Source organism: Prionailurus bengalensis, chromosome X (assembly GCF_016509475.1).
Source record: "Prionailurus bengalensis isolate Pbe53 chromosome X, Fcat_Pben_1.1_paternal_pri, whole genome shotgun sequence".
Classification (NCBI taxonomy): Eukaryota; Metazoa; Chordata; class Mammalia; order Carnivora; family Felidae; genus Prionailurus; species Prionailurus bengalensis.
In genome coordinates this window covers 113,004,655-113,028,878 of record NC_057361.1, presented here as the reverse complement: position 1 = coordinate 113,028,878, position 24,224 = coordinate 113,004,655, and the positions used below count along the sequence as shown (strand labels likewise).

The window sequence follows — 24,224 nt, the reverse complement described above, 5'->3', positions numbered from 1 at the left end:
TCTGTGAAATGAGAATAATAAAACGTACCCTCACAGCATGATTAAGATTAAATTAAAATGAGGGGGCGCTTGGGCGGCTCCGTTAGGCATCCGACCTTTGATTTTGGTTCAGGTCATGATCTCACAGTCGTGGGATAGAGCCCTGTGTTGGGGTCCGCACTGGGAGTGGGGCCTGCTTGGGATTCAATCTCTCCTTCTCCCTCGGTCCCGCCCCCTCTCACGCTTGCTCTCTCTCAAAAAAAAAAAAAAAGATTAAATTAAAATGTAAATTTGAAAAAAGACCATGTATACACACAGCCTGTATCAGAGAGGGGTGCAAAAAATGGGACCTACTATTATTATGATTTCCAATTTATTCCAAGCCTCATACCTTATACTGCATAATCCATACGGGGGGCTTCCTATCAAGGATGTCCCGATGAAGTTCAAAACATCTATACTTTCATCTCTTTACACTGCCGCACTGGGTCAGGTTAACAAATGTCCCTGCTCAAATCAAATGTTGGATTTCACCTGTGAATTAGAAAACATACGTTTGTGGGGCGCCTGGGGGGCTCAGTCGGTTGGTCATCTTGACTTCGGCTCAGGTCATGATCTCATGGCTCGTGGGTTCCAGCCTCGCGTCGGGCTCTGTGCTGATGGCTCAGAGCCTGGAGCCTGCTGTGGATTCTGTGTCTCCCTCTCTCTCAGCCTCTCCCCAGCTTGTGCTCGCTCTCTCAGAAATAAATAAGACATTAAAAAAATTTTTTTTTAAAGAAAACATGGGTTTGTTCCAGAAGAGGTGTGGTGTGTAGGCCACCTGCGTCTCTCACTGGATCACGAACAAGAAAGCTGGCAGCAAAACACAGAACCAGTGTGGTTGGTGCCTTTACTAGACAAAGTTGCTGTCAATAACAATCTAACCTCTAAAACTGCTCAGGTACAAAAAGAAAGACCTATCTTTAACTTGCAAAAAGGATTATTTGCATGATCATGCTTTCCACCAGACTTGGAACTGCCTTTCTCCCTAAGCAGATACAGAATCTACTCTCGCCAAATAACGCAATGAACATTTTCGTGACATTATCCATTACCGAGCTAACAGGCTACAAACCAATGTGACAGAATTCGACTGCCCTGAGTCGAATTGTTAATTCGACTGCCATTTGTTAAACGGTTCAATCGTGACCATAAGCAAATATGTCCAGCCTTACCCATAAGCCCTCCCCTCCCCCCCCCCCCCAAATTGGCAACCCCATATGTTACGTTCTGGTAGGTTTCTGTTTGTTCTTTTATTAAACATCAGTCTTTCCTGCTTTCCCAGTAGGTGTATAGGTAGAAAAATAAATGAAGTCAGTACTCTTTACTGCTTTCTCGCTAGAATAAACTGTGACTCAAATACGGTGACTGGTTATTTGCAAGGCTATAATTTTTTTTAATGACAGATTTTCCTAAAAGAAACCACTATAACATCTGTCCAAGTACTGCAAGGGAAAACAAAAAATACATACAGATTAAGTCTATTTCTTTAACAGCACATTGCCAAACACAGACAAGGAGGGTAGATGCCAAGGAACCTTACAAAATAACTTTAAAAGATGCAATGTTTGAGTCATTCAAACGTGTAGGGTTCACAGAGAACAGAACAGCAAGTCCGAGAGCAGCTCTACTTGTGCGTGATGGTAACTCAGACTGTCCTTCATTCAAGTTCACTCGGGTGTCTAAAACCAATGGGTATGAGAGCACAGTTTGCGTTTTCTTCTTTGCTTGGAGATGCACACACAGATCAGAGGAGACGAGAATCTTCCAGATGCTGACGTAAGCACAGAAGGCTTGGTTCCCCTCTGATACAGCACGAAGGCAGATTCCGTTGACTCAAGCTGTATCGGTTTCCCTAAGAAAAAGTCTTACGCATGCTGAAAGAGACGAGTTACTGAATTTGTCATGCTAAGTATTTACAGCCATTTTCATGAAGTGAGCTCAGTAACCTGACAGAATATAAAAGGTAGTTGTTCATTTTTTGTATGACCTTTTACAACTTGAATAACTGCGTGGGTAAATGATGCTGAAGTTCAAAGCCCCTCAAACACACATTAGCAAGAATTAGAGACTGCGTGAAGAGGCACACATTATATAAAATGCACACTTCGCGGGGTTCCTGCATAGCAGGAAAGTCGGTACCACCACATAACAAATGGCTATCTATGCCAACAGTTAGAGCTGCCACTCAAGGGTACAACGGGAGAATTCCCTTAAAATCTCCAGGAGTGTTTGCAACAGTACAGCTACCTGGGGGAGAATATTTTGCTCGGAAAAGATATTTTTGGCTGGAAAATTTTAGTATCACGTAAACAAATCAATTTTGCGAATTGGGGAAGATTTAAGGCAATGCTACTCAGACCCGAGGGGGGAAAGACCCACAAGAGCTCGTATTTTTCTTCTGAAACCTTAACAGGTCAGGATCGACATCAGAGACTAACCCCCTTCTAAGCGTTCAACGCACCTGCAGGTGTTTTCAGCATTACAAAGTAGAATCTTTCATTGTCTCAGTAGGAAATGGGAAGTTGCTATGTACTCTTCCTTGAAAACTGTAAAAACAAAAAACAAAAACAAAAACAAAACCCACCACACCCACACACACCCACACACCACACCCACACCCACACATGGCAGCTTGGGCATTTCATATTAAAAAGTCACATGAAAACTAAGACAACTACCGCCGGTGCACATAAAGGAGCCACTGCCCTTATGATAAGCTCTCCAGGGCAGCGCGGTTCTTTACGACGGACTTTGATGTAGTGTGGCAACGATCATGGAGTCATAAATTAACTTTTAACATCAAGTGCAGACTAACGACTGACAATTAGACACAGTAAGTTCAAAAATTTTACATTTTGCTCCTGTTTGGCTGCTAAAGAGCAGCAATTTAAATTGATATAAAAACATTTGACCACAAAGCTTGCTATACAGATCAAGTTTACAATCAAAAAGTAAGCAGCAACTGAGTTTCTTATTTAAACTTATCTGGTATTGAATATTTACACGTTTGGGAAGAGAGATCTCCGAAAGACCACCCCCACCCCTTTACTCCCTTCCTGCGCTCTGCCCCTGCCCCTGCCAACAGAAACCACGTGCCCTGAACTATGAACACCCGTACTTTTGGCTAAGCTGGCCGGATAACGCGACGCCTTCCTACGGTCTTGGTCTGGGAGAAAAGTAACGAAGTCTTGGATGTCTTTTCCGAACACCAGTGTCAATGAATCTGTTCTTTCACGGCGAGGGGGGAAAGCGCCCCCCACCCCGCCCATTTCACTCCCAAGCCCAGCGGGGCAAGATCTGAATACCCTCAGCCTCTAATGCCACAACAGGCCACCGGAGAAAAAAGAAAGAAAAAGGTCACATCCAAGGCAGGAGCAATGAACACGTGCTTGTTTCTCTCCTCCCTGGGCTTCCCCAGAGATAACACGCCCTCTTTCCTCTCCCTCCCCTCCCACAAAACAAAATTAATTCACGGCACAAGAACTTGGTACTCTGGTTAAGTATCAGGTAAGTGTAAGAAAGAGTACATGTGTCACTTTTTATACTTTAACTGAGACGTAAAGCTAACGGAACACACAACATCACTGTGAAAATAACTTTTTTCTAAAACAGATCCAATCTACATAGTGCAGCCAATGAAACATAAAGGAGTAGTTTGTTCACAATCTGCCTTGTACAGGGTATTTATATTCTCTCGATGCCATATAAAGAGCATTTATATAGCTTAAACATTCAGAGACATGCACTGGGACTTTTTAGGTAGTACAAATTTCTTCACAATCACATGTGCAAATTTTACAAATCACTAAGTGAGTATTAGTAAGCTTAGGCCGGACTGTGTCTCGTATTATCTAACAAATTTAATGGGGGTTCAGAATCATCCATGGGAAGAACCAAGCGTGTTCCCCGAATGACCAGTTCGTGGTCCCCAAATGAGAGCTCCCGATCCAAGGCATCTTCGGAACTATTTCCCATAAACCTCCTAGGGGCACCGGATGTTCCTGATTCGGTGTTCACAGTAGAATCCCCATACGTCAGACTAATGTCGCCATCATTGAGAATGAGATCGGAGTCATCGTCTTTCAACTGCTCCTGGTTCTAAATGCAAATAAAATAAGTCTTAAGAATTGCTGTGCGACTCAAGAAACATTTCCAATGGGAGAATTTTCAAGGATTCCCTATTTAAAAGCCTCCAGCACCAGCCTGCTGCCTTCAGAAGGCCTACAGTCCTTACCTTAAAGACGCCTCGTGACCCAGACCCTTCACCCTCTGCTGCGACTGCTTCACCCACTCCAACCACCCCACCGTGTGCCTGCCATCTGAACCGCTGACAGGTGCCCCAATCGCTCACGCTTTCCCTTCTCTTCCGTCTCCCCCGCCTTCCTTCCTGTGACTAGAGCCTATCACTGAGGTCTCAGCTTAAAATAAAGTCCCTTTCTGCTAGGAGTCTTCCTTGACCTTGCAAAGTGGGCTTAGGTGTGCCTCCTGTGTTCTCTCCTAGCATCCTGTACTTCGCCCTCTCTCTGCAGCGGCCTTTACCCGTGTACCAGGACCGCGTGTGCACTGGTCTGCTCGGCATATCCCACACCAGCCTCTGAGCCCCTTCTCTGCCCTGATCCAGCCACCTGACGGTTCAGGGCACACAGAAAGTATTCTCCAAATGTTAGTTTAATGGATTACTGAATGGGTTTATATAAGTGAAGCTTTTTTTTAAAAAAAATTTTTTTTTTCAACGTTTATTTATTTTTGGGACAGAGAGAGACAGAGCATGAACGGGGGAGGAGCAGAGAGAGAGGGAGACACAGAACCGGAAACAGGCTCCAGGCTCCGAGCCATCAGCCCAGAGCCCGACGCGGGGCTCGAACTCCCGGACCGAGAGATCGTGACCTGGCTGAAGTCGGACGCTCAACCGACTGCGCCACCCAGGCGCCCCTAAGTGAAGCTTTTAACTTCTGTATTAAGAATGCCTAATAAGAGAATACCCCCAAATATGTTGAACCCTCACTGCGTATTTGTCTACCAGCTCAATAAGCCTCGGTTGTAACGGAGACTTTGCGGCCACAAAAATATAATTAAATAACGTTCTACAAAAGGGGGAAAAATCAAGCATACATATAATGCCATTTTGGTCAATGAAAAAAATGTACGTGTGCACAGGCTGATAGAAGCGGCTTACATCCAGCTCTTCTAAGCTGCGTGTTTAAAAATCTTAGAATTTGTCTAACATAGACCGAGGGGGCTGTTAGGCGCAAATTTGAAACAGCTTTAATTTTTTTAAAAACAATTTTAACTTGTTTTTAAATTTAAAGCTTTAATTTTCAAGTGGAAATTTGCCCGCTCGAAGATACGTGAATCAAAACCCAAACAAGCCCGCTCCACCAACCAACCATAATCCCCTTCTGCCCGATACAAGTTCCAAGGCCAAGTCTGAGCGGCGTCTGTCCCCTCACTGAGCAATACTTCCAACGAAGTTGTGGCGCCTTCACGCGTCAGTGGGGCTCTGGAGCACCTTCTAAGGTCTTCATTAAGGTTGAGGTTTGGGCCAACGTCTACCAAATTTTAAAATGTATATGCTTTTTGCCCCAGCAATTTAACCTTTAAGATCTATTTTATATACCTTTATATGTACTTGGATAAATTCATATGTAACAAGAACGGTCACCATAACAGGAGAGGCAGGAAGCAATAAGTGCCCCTGCCTTCTACTATAAACATTATTTGTAATAACAAAGAAAGAAAAGGAAACAACTTAAAGGTCTAGCCAAAGGCGGATGATTAAGTCAATGTTGCTGCAAGCACTATGCAGCCATGAATAAGGAGAAGGCAATGGGGTCTCATGGACTCCTCAAAAGGTGGCCACAATGTATCAGTAAGTGAACAACCCAAGTAGCAGGATGATGCAGTTGTGATCTCATTCGTGTAAGCCAGTGACAAAGCTATACACACATGTATAAGTTTGTGCGGATAAAACAGATTAGGAAGTACACACAATAAATCCTTTGTAAAGACTGCCTCTGCGGGGGAGACGTATGTGGGAGGAGGGAACTTCGATATTTTGTATTGTCTATTCCACACTATTTGGCCACAAGTATGTTTTTTTTTTTACGTTTATTTATTTTTGAGAGAGACAGATTACGAGTGGGGCAGGGGCAGAGAGAGAGGGAGGCACAGAACCCAAAGCAGGCTCCAGGCTCTGAGCCGGCAGCACAGAGCCCAATGTGGGGCTCGAACCCATGAACCACGAGATCATGACCTGAGCCGAAGTCGAATGCTTAACCGACTGAGCCACCCAGGTGCCCCTTGGCCACAGTATGTTAACTTTTATAACTAGAAAAGTAGTTGAGAACCATGAAAAATAACACTAAAAGTTAAGTTTTATGGTTGTTATGGGTTACATTATATCCCCCCGCAAAAGATGTTGAAATCCTAACCTCGAGTCCCTGTGAATGTGACATTATATGGAAATAGGGTCTCTTCAGATAATCAAATTAAGATGAGGTCATTAGTGTGGGCCCTGATCCCATAGGACTGGTGGGTGTCCTTAAAAATGGGGAAATTTGGCCACACACACACACACACAGAACGTCGTGTGAAGATGAAGACAGAGGGGCGCCTGGGTGGCTCAGTCAGTTAAGCATCTGACTTCAGCTCAGGTCATGATCTCACAGTTCATGGGTTCGAGCCCCATGTCGGGCTCTGTGCTGATGGCTCAGAGCCTGGAGCCTGCTTTGGATTCTGTGTCTCCCTGTCTCTCTGCCCCTCCCCTACTCACGCTCTGTCTCTCTCAAAAATGAATCGACTTAAAAAATATTTTTAAAAAAGATGAAGACAGAGATCCATGCGGTGCATCTGTAAGTAAGGAACACCAAAGACTGCCGGCAAACCAGCAGAAGCTGGGGAGAGGCCTGGAGCAGGCTCTTCCTCCCAGCCCTCGGAAGAAGCCAACACTGCCCACACTTTGACCTCAGACATCAAGCCTCCAGAACTATGAGACAATACATTTCTGGTGAACCATGCGGTTTGCCAGTCCCGGGAAACGAACACGATCATGTTGTGTTTAGCTATATTCCACAGGGCACGCGGTTGTTGGGGAACTCGTGGCTTCTGGTGACGGTGAGCAGGTCTCTGGAACCCACGAGCCGACGCTCCCTGACTGGACTGACGAAGCTGGCGGTCCCCTCTGCACAGGGCCTTGTGGACTGACAGGGCACAGAGGGGAAGGAGGCCGCTTGAAAGGGAGCCCGGGAGATGCGGGAGAGGGAGGCAAGACAACACACGTGTCCCCGCCGCACGAGGCACAGTCTGTCAGAAATGTGCACGGACTCAGCGGAACACAAAGCTGTGGGGCGGCCCTCCCCGCTGGTGCCACCCCCCTCAAGACTCCTCTTCCGGTCCATTCCCTGGGGGGGTCTGCTCTCACGTGCCACAGAGGAGGCCGTAGGGAACGGAAGGCTGCGGGTCTACGCTGCTTCACCGCTGCCTGGCCTCTCTACTCATGGTGTTGCATCACAGTGGTCAAGTTGGTGGGTTTTGTTAACGTGGGCACTTTATGCGATGCCCCAGGTTATTTTTGAAGGGTTGGGTTAGAAGCGAATTTAAAAAAAAAAAAAAAGAACTTGAAAAATAAGAGGTTCGTATTTTCAAATAAAGGCTGGTTAGCACCGGCCATTTCTTTCCGTGTCGCAGCACTTGCCGCACCACCAATCATGTGTCGGTAGCTAAGGAAAAAAATCTGGAATCTCGATTACATGTAGATATGCTAGCATATCCTAGCAATGTGGAACACGGGTAGATAAATGCTCGCTGATCCTCAAACGCTGGCAGGTTTCAAGTACGAGACCATCTGGTGCGCTGCAGGGATATCAAAGTTTGCCGCGTCAGTCCTCTCAACACGTCTGCGGCCGCTCTAGTCCGTAGGGGAAAACAGGACACCTCTAGCTCAGGGGTGACACCGAGCTCAGGCCACATACCGCAAATACACGAAAACCGGCACGGGACCAGAACCACGTCCCAAAATCACGGACAGTAAGGTGAGGGAACGCGCCGTATCTGTTTTCAAATGACGTTTCAAAGACTGAATGGTAGCTGCGGATTTCAGTGTATTTTCTGGCTGAGCAAACTATACTTCTAGTCCCTCTTGTGGATTCTGTACGTCAGAGGCAAGCAAAGCAAAATCAAACCAGGGACCCGTCCACAGAGCGGATGAATTTCACTTCATGAAGAACTTCGCTTGTGGATAAAACCAACTTACCTCATAAGCTTGGGGGCTCGTCAGGCATCTCGCGATGGGCCCGCAGCAGGCGGGGAGCGTGGTGGTGAGGGGAGGCCCGCTGTGCGTCAGCAGAGGCTTCAGGTAGCTGTGCTGGTTAAGGAAGAGCCGGGTTCCGTTCTTCACAAATTCACAAGAGCCACCCCTTTGATCACTACCGCCCTCGCTGCGTACCTGCCACTTCGGAGGAGAGCAAAGGGCTTTCACTTATGTCGCTCATTTTGTCACCGTGTTATACACGCCCGTGAGATAGCCAAGGGAGAGTTTGCGATGACCTCTGTTTCACAGAAATGGAAAGCGAGGCTCAGAGAAATCAGTGATCTGCCTGAAGTCACACAATGAAGCAAAGGGAAGGACCAATACACAAACCCAGACGGGTTTGATTCCAAGTGCCATTTCCACGGCGTCCTAGCGCCTTTCTGATTTTACTAAAGCCAAACGGAAGACAAAATCACTCTCGATTTAGCACCAAAGGAGATATGGAAGAAAGTAAAGGGTGGTAAAAGGAGAAAAAAGATGAAATATTCGGTTGCAGAATATAGTGACAAAAATGGTTTTAATCATTTACTGTGAGTTCAGCTGGCCTCTCGAATGAGTTGAAACTTAGTATCAAAGGAAATTCAATTCTAAAAACGTTTAAAAAATGATGTATCGTTGAGTTCCTCTATCATAGACCCTCATTTCAGTATTCATTCATCTTCAAAAACTAAAAACAGACATGGTAACATATGTGATACTCAGAAGAAAACAAGAGGGAATCATAAGAAAAAGTAGAGAGAATGGGAGAAAGACACATACACATATACATTAAAAATGAGGAATAGTCTGGGCACCTGGGCAGCTCAGTCAGTTAGGCATCTGACTCTTGACTTCGGCTCAGGTCATGATCTCAGAGTTTGTGAGATCAAGCCCCACATGGGGCTCTGCACTGACAGCATAGAGCCTGCCTGGGATTCTTTCTCTCCCTCTCTCTCTCTCTCTGCCCCTCCCTTGATCATCCTCTCTCTCAAAGAAATAAAAATTTTAAACATGAGGAAAAGTCCTGTATCTATTAAAGAAATTAATAACCTTCTCAGACAAAACACTCCAGGCCCAGGTGACCTCACTGGTAAAATCTTCCCAGCATTTAAAGGAAAAAAAAACCCACCAATCCTCCAGAAAATAGAAAAAGAGAAAAATTCTACCCCCTTCATTTTGTTAAACCAACATGTTATCTTGTTAATGATACCTGACAGGGGCATTATGACAAAAACAACAACAACAACAACAACAAAACAAACAAACAAAAAAAACCCCACAAGCCAGTCAGTATCACTCATGAAAACAGACACAAAAATCAGACACAAAAGATTAGTAAACTAAATCCAATGGTACATACATGGGATAACATATCATGACCAAGTGAGATTTGTTCCAGCAATGCAAGACTGGTTTAATATTCAAACAATCAGTGGGGCGCCTGAGTGGCTCAGTCAGTTGGGTATCGACTTTGGCTCAGGTCAGGATCTCACAGTTTGTGGGTTCGAGCCCCACATCAGAATCTGTGCTGACACCTCAGAGCCTGGAGCCTGCTTCTTATTCTGTGTCTCCCTCTCTCTCTGCCCCTCCCTACTAATGCTCTATCTGTCTGCCTGTCTCTCTCAAAAATGAATAAACATAAAAAAACCACAATCAGTGAAAATCAGCACAAAGACAGATTAAAGGAGAAAAAACAAATACGTGATCATCTCATTTGATGCAGAAAACTCATCTGATAATATTCAATACCTGTTCATGATAAAAACTCTTGGCAAACTAGAAATAGAAGGGGATATTCTTAACTTGACAAAGGCTATCTCAAAAACCTACAGCTAATATCATACTTAATGGTGAAATATTGAAAATTTTCTTCCTGAGGTCAGGAATAAGACAAAATGTCCACTTATATTCAACCTTGTACTGGAAAGGTCCAGCCAGTGTAGTAAGGTGTAAAAAAAGAAAATATAAGGAATTAGAAAAGAAAAAAATAGATAAGACACTATTATTCACTTGATTTTATGAACAGTAAATCAAAAAGAATCTACAAACTCTTCAATAATAAGTGAACTTAACAAGATTGCTGGATACAAAGTCAACATATAAAAATCCCAATTACATATCTACATATTAAGAGTAAATGAGTAGAAAATAAAGTACCATTTGCAATAGCATCAAATACTTAGGGGTAACAAATATAATGAAAGATGTGCAAGACTTGGCACTTAAAACTATAAAACATTAATGAGAGAAATTAAAGATCTAAAGAAATGGAGGGATATACTCTGTTCATGGATTCGAAACTCAATACTGTTAAGATGTCAGTTCTCTCCAAATTCATCTACTGATTTAATACAAACCCCAAAGAATTGCCAGCAGGTTTTCTTGGTGTGTGTGTGTGTGTGTGTGTGTGTGTGTGTATGGAAAGTGGCAAGCTGTTTCTAAAATTTAGATGAAACTGCAGTGAGCCTAAAACAGCCAAGGCAATACTAAGGAATAACAAACCTGTAGGCTTTCCCTTATTGGACAGCAAGATTTATTACAAAGTGTAATAACTAACAGAGTGTGGTATTAATGTGAAAAAACGACAAATAGAAAAGAAAGTCCAGAGGCAGACCTCCACTTATATGGCCAAGTGGTTTACAACAAAGGCTCCAGTGCAATTAAGAAGGTTAAGGACAGCATTTTCAATAAATGGTGCTGGGTCAAGTGAATTCTTATATGGGAGAAAAGTAGGTCTTGACCCATACCTCACACCATACACAAAAATTGACTTGTGGCGGATCGAAGACTTAAATGTGACAGCTAAGATAATCACACTTTTAGAAGAAAACATAGGACCTTGGGATATAAAAGATTTATCAAGACATGAAAGCACTAACCAAAAGAAAAGAGTAATAAAGTAAACCTCATTAAAATGAAGAATTTCTGTCCCTCACAACATAGGATGAAGAAAATGAAAAGGTGAGCTACAGACTGGGAGAAGATACTCATCGTGTGTATAATCAACACAGAACCCAATTCAGTAACGCAGAAAGAACTACAAGTTAATAAGGAAAAGATAAGATGCCTCAAATAATGGGCAAAAGAACTAAACAGACCCTGCTTCATAAAAAAAAAATGACATCCAAGTAGCCAACAAATATATGAAGGGATGCCTGGCCTCACTGGCCGTCAGAGAACTGCAAATTAAACCACATATGGTAGCACTACACACCCACTGAAATGGCTAACATTTAAAAGGTGGATTAAAGATTGAGTTTTGGTGGAGGTGTGGGACAAGTGGCACTCCCTTAAGTCACTGGTGGGAGTGTCAATCAGTTTACAGCCACTCTGGAAAACTGGCTGCCAGGATGGAGTCCAGCTCAACAATACACTTGCCCTAAATTTTTCTCCTGGGTATACACTCAACAGAAATGAGTGCTGGTGTTCACCAAAGGATGCATACATAGATGTTTAACTTTGTTTGTAATAGCCCAAACTGGGAAATGACTCAGATGTTTATCAACAGTGGAATGGCTGGAGAAAAAACAAAACAAAACAAAACAAAACAAAACAAAACAAAACAAAACAAAACAAAAAACAACCCTGTAGTATATTCACACTGTGGAACACCACATAGCAATGAACAAGAATGAATTACTGGCACAGGCAACAATATGGATAAATTACACGTTGTTAAGTGAAAAGAAGCAAGACATAAAATAATATGTAATATAGGATTTCATTTAGTTGAAGATGAAAACCCATGTTGCTAGAAATCAGAAGAGTGGCTGCCCTTTGAGGGGGGCAGGGAAGGCACTACTGACACTAAGGGAACACAGGGCAGCTTCTGGGATGCTGGAAATCTTCTATATATCTTTAATTTTTTTTTAAAGTTTATTTATGTGAGAGAGAGAGACAGCGCATGATCACAAGCAGGAAAGGGGTAGAGAGAGAGGGATAGAGAGAATCTCAAGCAGGCTCTATGCTGTCAGCACGGAAGCCCAATGCGGGGCTCAAACCCATGAGCTGTGAGATCATGACCTGAGCCGAAACCAAGAGTTGGGCATTTAACCAACTGAGGGCCACCCAGGTGCCCCTATATCTTCAGATGGGTAGCAAGCACACAGGCATATACATAGGTCACAAGCTTAAGATTTGGATATATTATTTAAGGTATATATATCTCCATTACAATAATCTGGCTATACAATGGAACTGAGATCTAGAGTGTGAATGATTAATTTTACTAGGGCACTAGGTATGAAAATTACTGGGTCTTAGTCCAGTAGCACTTAAAAGGGTAGTACTGAGTCAAATCTTGGTGTTTACTTCTGTAAGAATACACAGAAAAATAAACTATCATTCTACACTTTCTCTACATTAGGATTGTTTTATACATATATTATGCAGAAAATGTATAAAACATTTTATTCAGGAAATATTAAACAATTTTTGTTAAATTAGAGGGATGAAAAAGCCCCAAGAGATATGGGAGTGGCTTATACCCAAAATGCTGAAAACGGAGCCAAAAGTAATGACGTAATCATTAAACAATTTTAAAGAGCCAGGATCTCCTACTGGGAGTCTTAATACAACAGATATGATTGCATTCTTGTTTCCATATACTAATTTAATTTTGAGTACTTGCAAAAAGTGATTATAAAAATCCAGCCAACAGAATATAGTAAGTAGTAGCTTCTAACGAAAAGTGCCAAGTGCATTTTTCTTTAAGTTTATTTATTTATAAGATGGGGGGCAGAGAGAGAGGGTGGGAGAGAGAATCCCAAGCAGGCTCCACACTGTCAGCACGGAGTCTGACACGGGACTCAAATTCACGAACCGTAAGATCATGACCTGATCCGAAATTGAGTCAGACGCTTAACCAACTGAGCCATCCGGGGCCCCCCAACTGCATTTTTCTCAAATATTCAAGGCTTTCATCACAAAGTCAAAAGCAAGGGAAAAGTTTTTACATGGTTGTCCCAAATTGCCTTCAGTAGAACATGAACCAGGTTTTGATTCATTTACTAAGAAGCTTCAGCTTGAAAGAACTCCGTGGTCCCTTTCTCTAGTTCAATTTTCAAGTAAGAAATTAATTTTAATAAATAGTAAGAGATAAAATATTTTTTGAAAGGCATGATTTAAACAGGTCATAGGATGTAACACAACCCAAAGCAGAGGTATGAAGAAGACGACTATGATAGGAGAAGAAAGAGATTTGGCAAACAGGGAAACACTGGCACCCTTAGTGGAGAGGAGAATCTTCCAGTCTTCTGAAAGGTCAGAGAAAACAGGCCTGTCCCTGACTACTGAGGTATCTAGTATTTCTGTGTTTTCCATCTCATCCGCATGCTTTTCCCTAAGGCAGCCTTTCCTCTTTGACCCTAGAGCAAGTGCACTGACAAGGACCAACAAACACCTTTTGCAAGATTCACTAAATTAGGTAAAAGACCATGACTGCTCAATAAGTAAACCAATATATGGGACAGAGTCAATCGTAAGGGCTCCTGAGTACCCCCTCTCACAGCCAGCCTCTGCACTAACCAGTCCCTGCTGGTTTCGTGGGTTTTCAGGGCAATTCATTTGTGTGGGTTTCCTTTAATAGCTTTCTCCATCTGCTCCACTGAAGGGGAAAGGGAAGCCCAAACGTGGGTTTTGTATTCCACTTCTGGAAGGGAAGAGTCACAACAGTTGTTCCATTAAATTGTAACTGGCCACGTTCACATTACCATTTTTCCTCCTCAGTTAAGGATACTTATGATCAAAGTTGTACCATATCCGGAAAAGCCAGGCGCTCTCTGCTTTGGTGGTTCTTCTTTCATTTTCCGGAATGCCCTGCAAACAGATAATAAAGAAATCAATCCATACACCAAGATAAAAGACACATTTATTTAGAGTCATTTCTTTGTAGACTTGGAAATATAGTCTACTTCATAGAAGATACTCTCTATCATGGGTAACATCAGAAATTTACTAGCTTGCATATTGCAGCTTTGGAATATGAAATGGAAATGTCTTTCTCAACACCTCTATTACTCAAGGCTGCCTGCTGATTTAGGAGTCTACTGTCATTTAAAAAAAAATCAATGTGGAATAATTCATCCCTAAATCTGAAAGACTTACACCCACAATGTGAATTGCATCTTAAGTAGAAAACATCACATCGACATCCCTGTCTTTGGGAGTTGTTATGGGTCCCAAAAGTAACTGGCATTTTCAAAGGTGCTACTATGTTCTGAGAACACTAGCAAAATAAAGTAGAAAAAACCCATGGTAGGCCTGACTGGCTAGAAGAGAAAACTAACACAGCAAGCGGGCCTCTTCTAAAATAGCTTCCAAAAACAAACTGGATCCTTATTCGTAATGTGGTACAGTCAGCAGCGGGGCAGTTAGGTGATCTGGTTCATCTCAGCTCTGACATGGACTAAGCTGGACAAGTCCCTTCCCCTCTGAGGGCCTGGATTTCTTCACGTACACGGCGTGAGGCTTAGAGAATCTCAAAAGCCCTCTGCAGCATGGATGTTCCATGGTTCCATGATTTGTGAAGAACACAGTTTAGATTCTGGGTTTTGGTCCTTTCCTGTCCTTCCTGGTCTTTAAACGAAATAAATCTTCCTCTCAGCATGTACCAAAACATACACAATGCAAGAATCTTGGAGTACAGGTGTACTTCCTTTCACACCAGTACACAGAGGTTTGCGTGCCTCTGCGTTTCCAAGGGCAGTTAATCTACAAATCTCATGACCCCTTCAGCACAGAAACACCTGGACACCGACCCCCACACACTCCATACTTACTATCATGTTCCTCTCTGCTTCCCAGTGGACACTCGAAACACTGACTAAACCATATAACCAACCAAGACATCCACAAGGTTTTGAGGGCTAGGGAAAAATGGTATTTTTTCTGTATGTCCCAGCTGGGACTCACCTACCTGGCATTCTCTCTCCATTTCTATTTGTCCTCTGTGGTGACTGAGGTGACACAGCGGGTGAAGACTTATGTGGATCATGACAAAGCATTTGTCTGGTGAGCCGTGTGATATTTTATTCTTGTTTGGACACAGGGGTGGAGGCACTGGGGAGCTACTACCTCTTAGACACCACTCCAATCAGCGCAGCATCATGGGGATTTATCCAGCCTTGTTTGTGCAAGTATTTCAAGCCCACGAAACTACACTGGTATGGTTCTGACCACAAAAGAGGCGAGTACTTACTGTGTTACATACACACTCATCATTCAACAGCTGACAAAATTACCATCAAGGAAATGAATCTGAGAAATGTATTTTTGGGGGGGACCGCACCCTGAAGACAAATAGACCACGGCTCGTTTCAGACCAGAAAAAGAATGTATTTTAAAAGAGATGCTTTCTACCTTTAAAAATTTAATTTCTGTGATTTCCCATCTAATACCTTAGGACAGAGTCATGTATTCAGTGGTGCTCAGAGACCCTTATAAAGCAGATGGGGGGACGCCTGGGTGGCTCAGTCAGTTGAGTGTCCGACTCTTGATTTTGGTTTAGGTCATGATCTCACAGTTTCATGAGGTCAAGCCCTGAGTTGGGCTCTGCACTAACCCTGCAGAGCCTGCTTGGGATTCTCTCTCTTTCTCTCTCTCTCTCTCTCTCTCTCTCTCTCTCTCTCTCTCTCCGCCTCTCCCCTGCTCATGCTCTCTCTCAAAATAAATAAACTTAAAAAAATTATTTTTTAAAAAGCAGATAGAAAAGACCAGAAAAGGATGGTCAGTCTCAGGCTCAGGTTCAGAGGAACAAATGAGAAATGGACACCTAGGATTAAGCAAGGTTGAGGCCCAGGGCAAGGAAGTGCATTCTCCTGAACAGTCAGGGAAGACTGGTTGAAGACTGCAAAGCTTCCAGGCGGTTCTCAAGGGCAGCTGCTGGTCATCCAATTGGAAAGTTACACAGGAAGAGCAGCTGGAGTGAGGCTGACATCAGAGACAAGCCTTCATGCTCAAACCAGAGTGGAAAAAGGCTCCCTGTGCCAGAGCAGTCACTTGAAAACCCAGGAGTGCTTAAGGGACTGTTCCCCTTCGTGGCCAAAGCCCAGGCTGGCCCACAGATATGAGAGCTGTCACCCTTGATAACCACATGTTGTCTAAAATTTGGTTTTGTCTCTATCAAGCGGCGAGAAAAGCCAGGAATGATGTCAGTTAAAAGCTGGTACAAACAGGACAGGATCTAAATAATAGTGGCGTGAAGTCTAGAGTAGACCATTGTCTTTCCAAACGGCTGCACATTCGACAAAAATGCTAGAGACAACACAAACGCATATTTACCAAATGTTCTTGGTCGGAATCAACACCAACCCTAAAGGAGAAACACAAAAGGCAAATGAGATCTTGAGGCCAAGTCAAGGTCTATTCACATACGAACAGTGTCAGGCAGCTACTTTTCCTAACACGCGAGCTGCGGAACGGTTAACATTTTCTTGCTTCTCTCTGGTTGTTGGTGTCGATTTTTGGCCCCTGCCACTTTCTGAGCAACAGCTTGGGTCCTGAGGCAGGCAGGGCCTACTAATGATTCCCTTCCTGCGGTCCCACTGACCAGTTTCAGAAAAAGAACATTCTCGGCCCCGAACGGAAGTGCACTAGAAGCAGAGTCGGGGAAAGCAGCGCCGCCCTGACTGCCGAATAGGAACCGCTGGCTAGTTCCAAACGTAAGGCGGGCACAATGCAGTTCCAGGAGGGAGCTGCGTGTTTTCGGACCTCTCAGCTCTCATGGCAACATTCTGTTATGATGACTGAAGAGAGGGCCCGGTTACAGTTTTTTTTTCATAGGCTAATGGACAGATATTAGCCTCGGTTCTTCATAATTATCTTTTATGTGCTTAAAATTCCTGCTTTCCGTAACCCAGGGAACAGCTTCATTATGAAGCTCTCTTTGATTCCCCTCTCTCCCCTCAAGACCAGCACCCACCAACTTTGTTCATTCTTTCTCTAAACCGTTTCCCAAATCTTCTTTCCCTTCTATCCAAACTGCTCGGGCTCAGGCCTCATTCTGACTCATGAGGTCGGAGGCAGTTGGCCGAAAGGTTGTCCAGCTGCCAGGCTGTCCCCTAGAGTCAGGTGTCTAAAGCATGGAACTCACTGGGTCATTCCCTTGGCAAAAGACTCTGAGAGTGGCTTACAAGCGACAGGGCCAAGTCTAAAGCCCCTTGGGCGGCTTTGAAGACGCTACAAACTAGCGACCCCTGCCACTCTGACCTAGCTCTCCACTCTCATTTCTCCTCATTCTCCTCTACATATCCTCTATTAGCCATTCCCACCCCCTTCTCTCCCTGGCCCCTGTCCTCTCCCAAGCCTCCATGCCTTTGCTCAGGCCATCCCCTCTAACTGAAACACGTGGCCCTTCCAACAACTTTTTCTAATTCCGAACGAATCATTCTATAACCCCTGCAGGTGGAATCATTCTTTCCTCCATGCTTCTACAGCACTCTCTAGATTCCTCTATTAGGACACTTAGCACAGTAGAGTATAATTATTTACCTGTCAGTCTCCCCAAATAGACTGTGAGCTCCTTGAGGGTAAAGGCCATGTCTCAATTCATCTCTGTATCCCCAGAGTCTAGCACAGTACCTGATACACAATAGGTGCTCAAATGTTTATCGATTAAGGTCACTACTACAGACAACACAGAAAAAACAGCAGTGTGAGAAGCTGTAGCAGGAGCATCTCAGAATACAAACACACCGAAGGGAGGAAAATGATGCAAGACCTCATCTGGAAGGCAAGTGAATCATGGTCAAGTACTTGAAAACGGACAGCCATGACCAGATTCATAATTCAAAGAAAGGCTCAGTTCTTCTGCGTTAAATGGCCAGAAGCTGTTTAATACCTTCTCAGCCATATTAAACTCTGGACCCATTTGTGTACATAAAGTGACATCTAGTGGTCTTGGAGATAGCACATTTCTAACACTCAGAATGTTACTGGAAGCCAGGTCAGTGTAATAAACATTTACGGAGCATTTATTATCTGCCAGGCACTGTGCTAGGCACAGGGCATAGACACGAATGAGACACAGCCCCTTCCCTCAAGGAGCTCACAGACTAGTGGGGGCTACAGAAACAACTAGAGCGCAATCCCCCAAGGGCTCTGCAATCAAGGAGAGCTGGGCTCCAGTTTGGCCTCGGCCCCTTTCTAGCTGTGTGAACTTGGGTTATGCAGTCCAATGAACTCCAAGTTTATCACCCGGAAAATGGGGATAATATCCACCACTTAGAGTTGATGCAAGGATTAAATGAGAAAATGTATCTGAAGGTTTTAAAGGTATCTGATGCATCACTTCATCCTCACTAAACAGCAGCTCGTATAGCACTTCTGTCATCACGAGGCCGACCCAAATAAGCGTTGTCATAGAGATACCCGCGGGAAGCACACGGAAGGAAGGAAGGCTCTGTTGGAAGAGGGCAAAGGGAGGAGGCCTCTGAGCTGTGCTATTTCCTGGGGGTGAAGGAGAATTCCAGGCAGAGGAAACAGTAGGAGCAAAGGCTCAGAGACAGAGGACTGCCAAGTGTGTGCGGGAAATGACAGGGAGCCAAGTGTGACTGTCACAAACTACCTGAAAGGACACAGGGATAAGCTGGCTGGCTGGCTCCAGCTCACTGAGGACCCTTTGTCCACACAACAGCTGGAGTGATCCTTTCACACCGTAAAACAGATCATGTCACTCCCTTGCTTTAAAATCCTACACGATTTCCAACCGGATTTAAAAATCCAAACTCCTCACCATGTCCTACAAGACCAAATAGCAGGGTTTCCCAAACTACGGCCCAGAGGCCACATCTGGTATGCCTCCTGTTTGCTGGGAACTCAGCCATCGCAACTGATTTACATATTATCTATGGCTGCTTTCACGCTAGGGCTGAGTAGTGGAGACAGAGACCATATGGGCTGTAAAGCCTAGAATATTTACTATCTGGCCCTTTACAGGACATGCTTGCCAACTCCTGCCCCTGTAGGGTCTTGCCCACCTCATTTCCTACCTGCCCATCAATCACTATTTCCAGCTATGTGGGTTTTTTTTCTGTTCATTATACAGGCAAAGTTTGTCCTGCCTCAGGGCCTTTGCACTTGCTTTCCCCACTGCCTGGACCACTCTTCTTCCCGCTCACTGTTTAACTCTCAATGTCCTGTCATTCAGGTAGACTGAGCTCAAATGGAACCTGAGAGACCTTAGCTTACCTCTGTGTATAAAGTTCACTCTATCCCCAGTCATTATCACAGTACTGTGTTTGTCGTCACAGTATTTAATACCATCTAAATTGTTTTCTTCATTTATTCATTTACTAGCTTACTGTCTGTCTTTTCCCGCTAAAGTATAGATTCCATGAGACCAGGGACCTTTTCTATCTTATTGCTACCACTATATCCCTCCCTCCAGAGCAGGGTCTTTTAACCTTTGCATTACTGATATTTCAGCCCAGATGACTGTTTGTTGTGGGGTGCTGCTCTGTGCACTACCAGACATTAAGGGGTATCCTTAGCCTCTGCCGACGAGATGCCAGGAGCAGCCTCCTCTCTTGGGATTGTGACAGTCGAAAATGTCTCTAGACATTGCCAAATGCCTTCCCTCCCCCCCACCTGAGAACTACTAAGAGTCTAAAACAGTGCCTGGCACATGGTTGGTATCCATTGGTATTAATCAAATGAATGAATAAAAGGTACATTTGAAATGTTGTGCTAGGAGCTTTACAGACATTAGCTCACTGAATCCTTACAACAACCCTGGAGGAGGCAGGTACCATCACACACACACGTTACAAATGAGGAAACAGAGGCTCACAAAGGTTAAAGAACTTGCCCAAGATCATAGAATTGGTGAATGAAGGAGCAAGAACCCAGAGTCAGATCTAAGCCTGCATGAATCTTAAACTTTAAAGACTTATCAGCATCCTCAAAATTGCACTAGAAACATTTCAGGGGAGGGAAAAGAAACGTAAAATCCAGCCTCTGCTCACAAAGAGGTCATAAAACTCCAAAACAACAATAAAAAGAACTAATCTAAGACTGTAAGGCAATGCATACAATTAAGTGCCAAACTATGCTACGGGACAGGCAAGATGGGCCAAGGCACTTGCAGAGCTGGTGAGATTGATTCAACTCTATGAGAAGGGTGTTTTTCTTGGAGGGGGGGGTAAGCATGGGTAATTTTGTGTGGATGTCAGTCAGGAAAGAGAACTGAGACTCTACTGGACAGCATTATCTTTCATAAATTATCTTATATTTAATTTTGTTCTTCTCAGTAGAATAAGGAAAAATCTTCACCTACAAGCTCTTAAGAAAGGAGTTTAATCCTTCTGAAATTTAACACCCTCATTTCTCAATGCAGCACAGTCCACGAGAAAGGTGAGACTGGAGGCTTCTCTGTCTGCTACTTCATTCTCTGTATGACCTTGAACAGCTTAGAAACTTCTAAAGCCACTATTTCCTCACTTGCAAAATGGAGGTATTGTGATAAGATAAATATGTGAAATGCACTTAGCACAATGCCCAGCACATAGCAGGTGCCCAACAAATGCCAGGGCTTCCCTGAAGTCATGGTCAGAATTATAAGAACATTATTTTCGATTATATGCCATAATAGCACAGAAATTGGAAGAAAGGAGTTTGAATAGTAAAGAGAAATAAAGAAAAAATAACAACATTCAAAGTGTGATTTAGGGCTGGCTGGTCTTTAGAATGTTTAAGAGAAAGGCATAATAACATGAAAAGATGCTCAACATCACTCCTCATCAGGGAAATACAAATCAAAACCACACTGAGATATCACCTCACACCAGTCAGAATGGCTAAAATGAACAAATCAGGAGACTATAGATGCTGGCGAGGATGTGGAGAAACGGGAACCCTCTTGCCCTGTTGGTGGGAATGCAAACTGGTGCAGCCGCTCTGGAAAACAGTGTGGAGGTTCCTCAAAAAATTAAAAATAGACCTACCCTATGACCCAGCAATAGCACTGCTAGGAATTTACCCAAGGGATACAGGAGTGCTGAGGCATAGGGGCACCTGTACCCCAATGTTTAGAGCAGCACTTTCAACAACAGCCAAATTATGGAAAGAGCCTAAATGTCCATCAACTGACGAATGGATAAAGAAATTGTGGTTTATATACACAATGGAATACTACGTGGCAATGAGAAAGAATGAAATCTGGCCTTTTGTAGCAACATGGATGGAACTGGAGAGTGTTATGCTGAGTGAAATAAGTCAGTCAGAGAACGACAGATACCATATGTTTTCACTCTTATGTGGATCCTGAGAAACTTAACAGAAGACCATGGGGGAGGGGAAGGAAAAAAAAAGTTAGAGAAGGAGGGAGCCAAACCATAAGAGACTCTTAAAAACTGAGAGTAGGGGCGCCTGGGTGGCTCAGTCAGTTAAGCGTCCAACTTCGGCTCAGGTCATGATCTCACGGTCTGTGAGTTCGAGCCCTGTCAGGCTCCGTGCTGACAGCTCAGAGCCTGGAGCCTGTTTCAGATTCTGTGTCTCCCTCTGTCTCTGACCTTCCCCCATTCATGCTCTGTATCTGTCTCAAAAATAAATAAATGATAAAAAAAAATTTAAAAAAAAGCCTGAGAATAAACAGGGTTGATGGTGGGGGGGGGGAGGGGAAAGTGGGTGATGGGCATTGAGGAGGGCACCTGTTGGGAAGAGCACTGGGTGTTGTATGGAAACCAATCTGACAATAAATTTCATATTAAAAAAATAACATGAGGGCGCCTGGGTGGCGCAGTCGGTTAAGCGTCCGACTTCAGCCAGGTCACGATCTCACGGTCCGTGAGTTCGAGCCCCGCGTCAGGCTCTGGGCTGATGGCTCGGAGCCTGGAGCCTGTTTCCGATTCTGTGTCTCCCTCTCTCTCTGCCCCTCCCCCGTTCATGCTGTGTCTCTCTCTGTCCCAAAAATAAGTAAACGTTGAAAAAAAAATAAATAAGAAAATAACAAAATAAAATAAAAAAGAGAAAGGCATAATAGAATGAAAAACATGGAGAAGAGATTTTATAAAATGTGAAGTGCTGTTTTCTCTAATGAACCCTACATGTTCTAGAGGCTCAGTAGAGGGTCTATGAAGTTTCAGCCAAACACAGAACTAAAATCTCCAAAAGCTTTAGCAACACAGGCTGCTGTATCCATGGAAACAATGCAGAACTCTTGAGATACAGGGAGCTTTCCAACTGAATACCTTAATGAGTATGCATTTAACACTTCACAATCTTGGCCTTGGGTTGTCAGGTTAGCAACAGTGGTGATCATAAAGTTGAGAAAGAAAGATAATGTCTAGGACTGATTAGGGTTGGGACAAACTGGATTGTCTCACAGGCTGCAGATAAGAAGAAACAGTTTTGATTTGATCGGGTGATATGGGTCAAAAGCCTTAAATATATGCATAGCCTTTGATTAAGCAACTCCACTCCTAGGAATGGATCCTGAGGAAATGATCAAACAAATTCACATTGGTGTATGCGTTTATGAACGTTCACACTGTTAATGGTAATACTAATAGCAAATCCTCAAATGTTAATGCTACTAGAAAAATCTTAGAAACAATGCAAAAGTCCAAAGACAGGGATTTGTTTAAATAGCTTATGATGTATGCAGCCATTAAATTATGATGTAAATGTATTTACTGACATAAATGTCCATGCTAGATTACAGTTAAAAATCACTTTACAAGAATCCCTGTAGCGCTGCCCCTTTTTTGTTAAAAAATATATATACATAATGCACAGCAAGAGATCTTGGAAGGACATCCCTCGAAGTGTGAACAACTTTCTTTTGCCCATTTCCCATTTTCTCTGTACTACGTTGTATACTTTTTTAAAGGAAAGAAATAAAACCTCAGACGTTCGTCGAAGCTTAGAATTTTCTCCTAATTAAAAGAAAAAAACCCCCCGAATGATCATTTAACTGCAAACGAGGTCCCCAGGCGCTACCTACCTTATATGCAAGCATGACAGCATGGCAGTTGTGCCGCCGCCAAATACCCATACAGTAAAAAACACAATCAGAAGCGTGGTGCTGAACATCATCTGGCGTGCGTAAGTTGCAGTATCCCGAATGGCCAAAGCAAATGCCATTGCGCCGCGGAGGCCTAGAAGGGAACGGAAGAGGTCTTTTCCTTCGATAACTCATTACCAACGCGAGCTTCATAAATTCAGAGAAATAAAGCACATTCTGAGAACTCAGAAGCACGTGAACAACTACATGAACATACGAAGCATACACAGATAAAGAGAATTAGTAGATGATACTGACATGCCCTGACCTTTTAATAATAGTTAACATTTTATTTTTAAGTTCACATATACTAAAATCTACTCTTTGCTGGTGTACAGTCCCATGCGCTTTGATGAGGCACCAAAGTGTGTGGCCACGACCACGACTAAGACACAGAACAGTGTCGTCGCCCTCACCAACCCCCTCCCCGAATTCCTTGGGGCCACGCAGTTTTAGCCCAACCTCTCTGTCACCCTGCCAAACCCCTGCCAACCCCCGAGCTATTTCTCCATCACTACGCTTTTGTCTTTTTTGAGAATGTAACCTTTTGAGACTGGCTTCTTTCACGCTGCACGATGCCCTGAGGGTTCGTCCATGTTGTGCTTATCCACAGTTTGGTGTTTCAGTGCTGAGGAGCACTCCGTGGCCTCATGGACATCCTACAGTTTGCCTATTCATTCACCCACTGGGCTATTTCCAGATTTTGGCAATTGTGAATACAGCTGTCGTAAATACATAACAGGTTTTTGTGTGAAAATACATTAATCTTTATCTTCTCCACTACGTGTACTGTATTTCTGAACCAGCAATTTGAAACCAGAAAAACATTCTCAGAGAAGGGAATCGGACACTATAAAAAGAATTTTCTATTGGAGGTTGCGACTTCCACGTTTCAGGGAGTCTCATCTTACTAGC

General features: G+C 43.7%; 1 protein-coding gene across 4 annotated transcripts in view; it reads right to left on the bottom strand.

The window, feature by feature from the left end:
* Window positions 1-1,387: 1,387 nt before the first annotated feature.
* The window catches only part of SLC9A6 (solute carrier family 9 member A6), a 54,903-nt gene continuing 32,066 nt past the window's right edge, over window positions 1,388-24,224 (bottom strand). For 2 of the 4 annotated variants that reach the window (XM_043571268.1, XM_043571265.1), the window contains 6 exons: window positions 23,250-23,403; window positions 17,798-17,887; window positions 16,589-16,619; window positions 14,046-14,125; window positions 8,273-8,378; window positions 1,388-4,119 (listed from right to left, as the gene is read on the bottom strand). In XM_043571268.1, coding sequence (XP_043427203.1) covers window positions 3,847-4,119; window positions 8,273-8,378; window positions 14,046-14,125; window positions 16,589-16,619; window positions 17,798-17,887; window positions 23,250-23,403 — 734 coding nt within the window. In that variant the 3' untranslated portion in view covers window positions 1,388-3,846. The remainder of the gene's footprint in view (window positions 4,120-8,272; window positions 8,379-14,045; window positions 14,126-16,588; window positions 16,620-17,797; window positions 17,888-23,249; window positions 23,404-24,224) is intronic. The other 2 variants (XM_043571266.1, XM_043571269.1) reach the window with 1 other exon arrangement.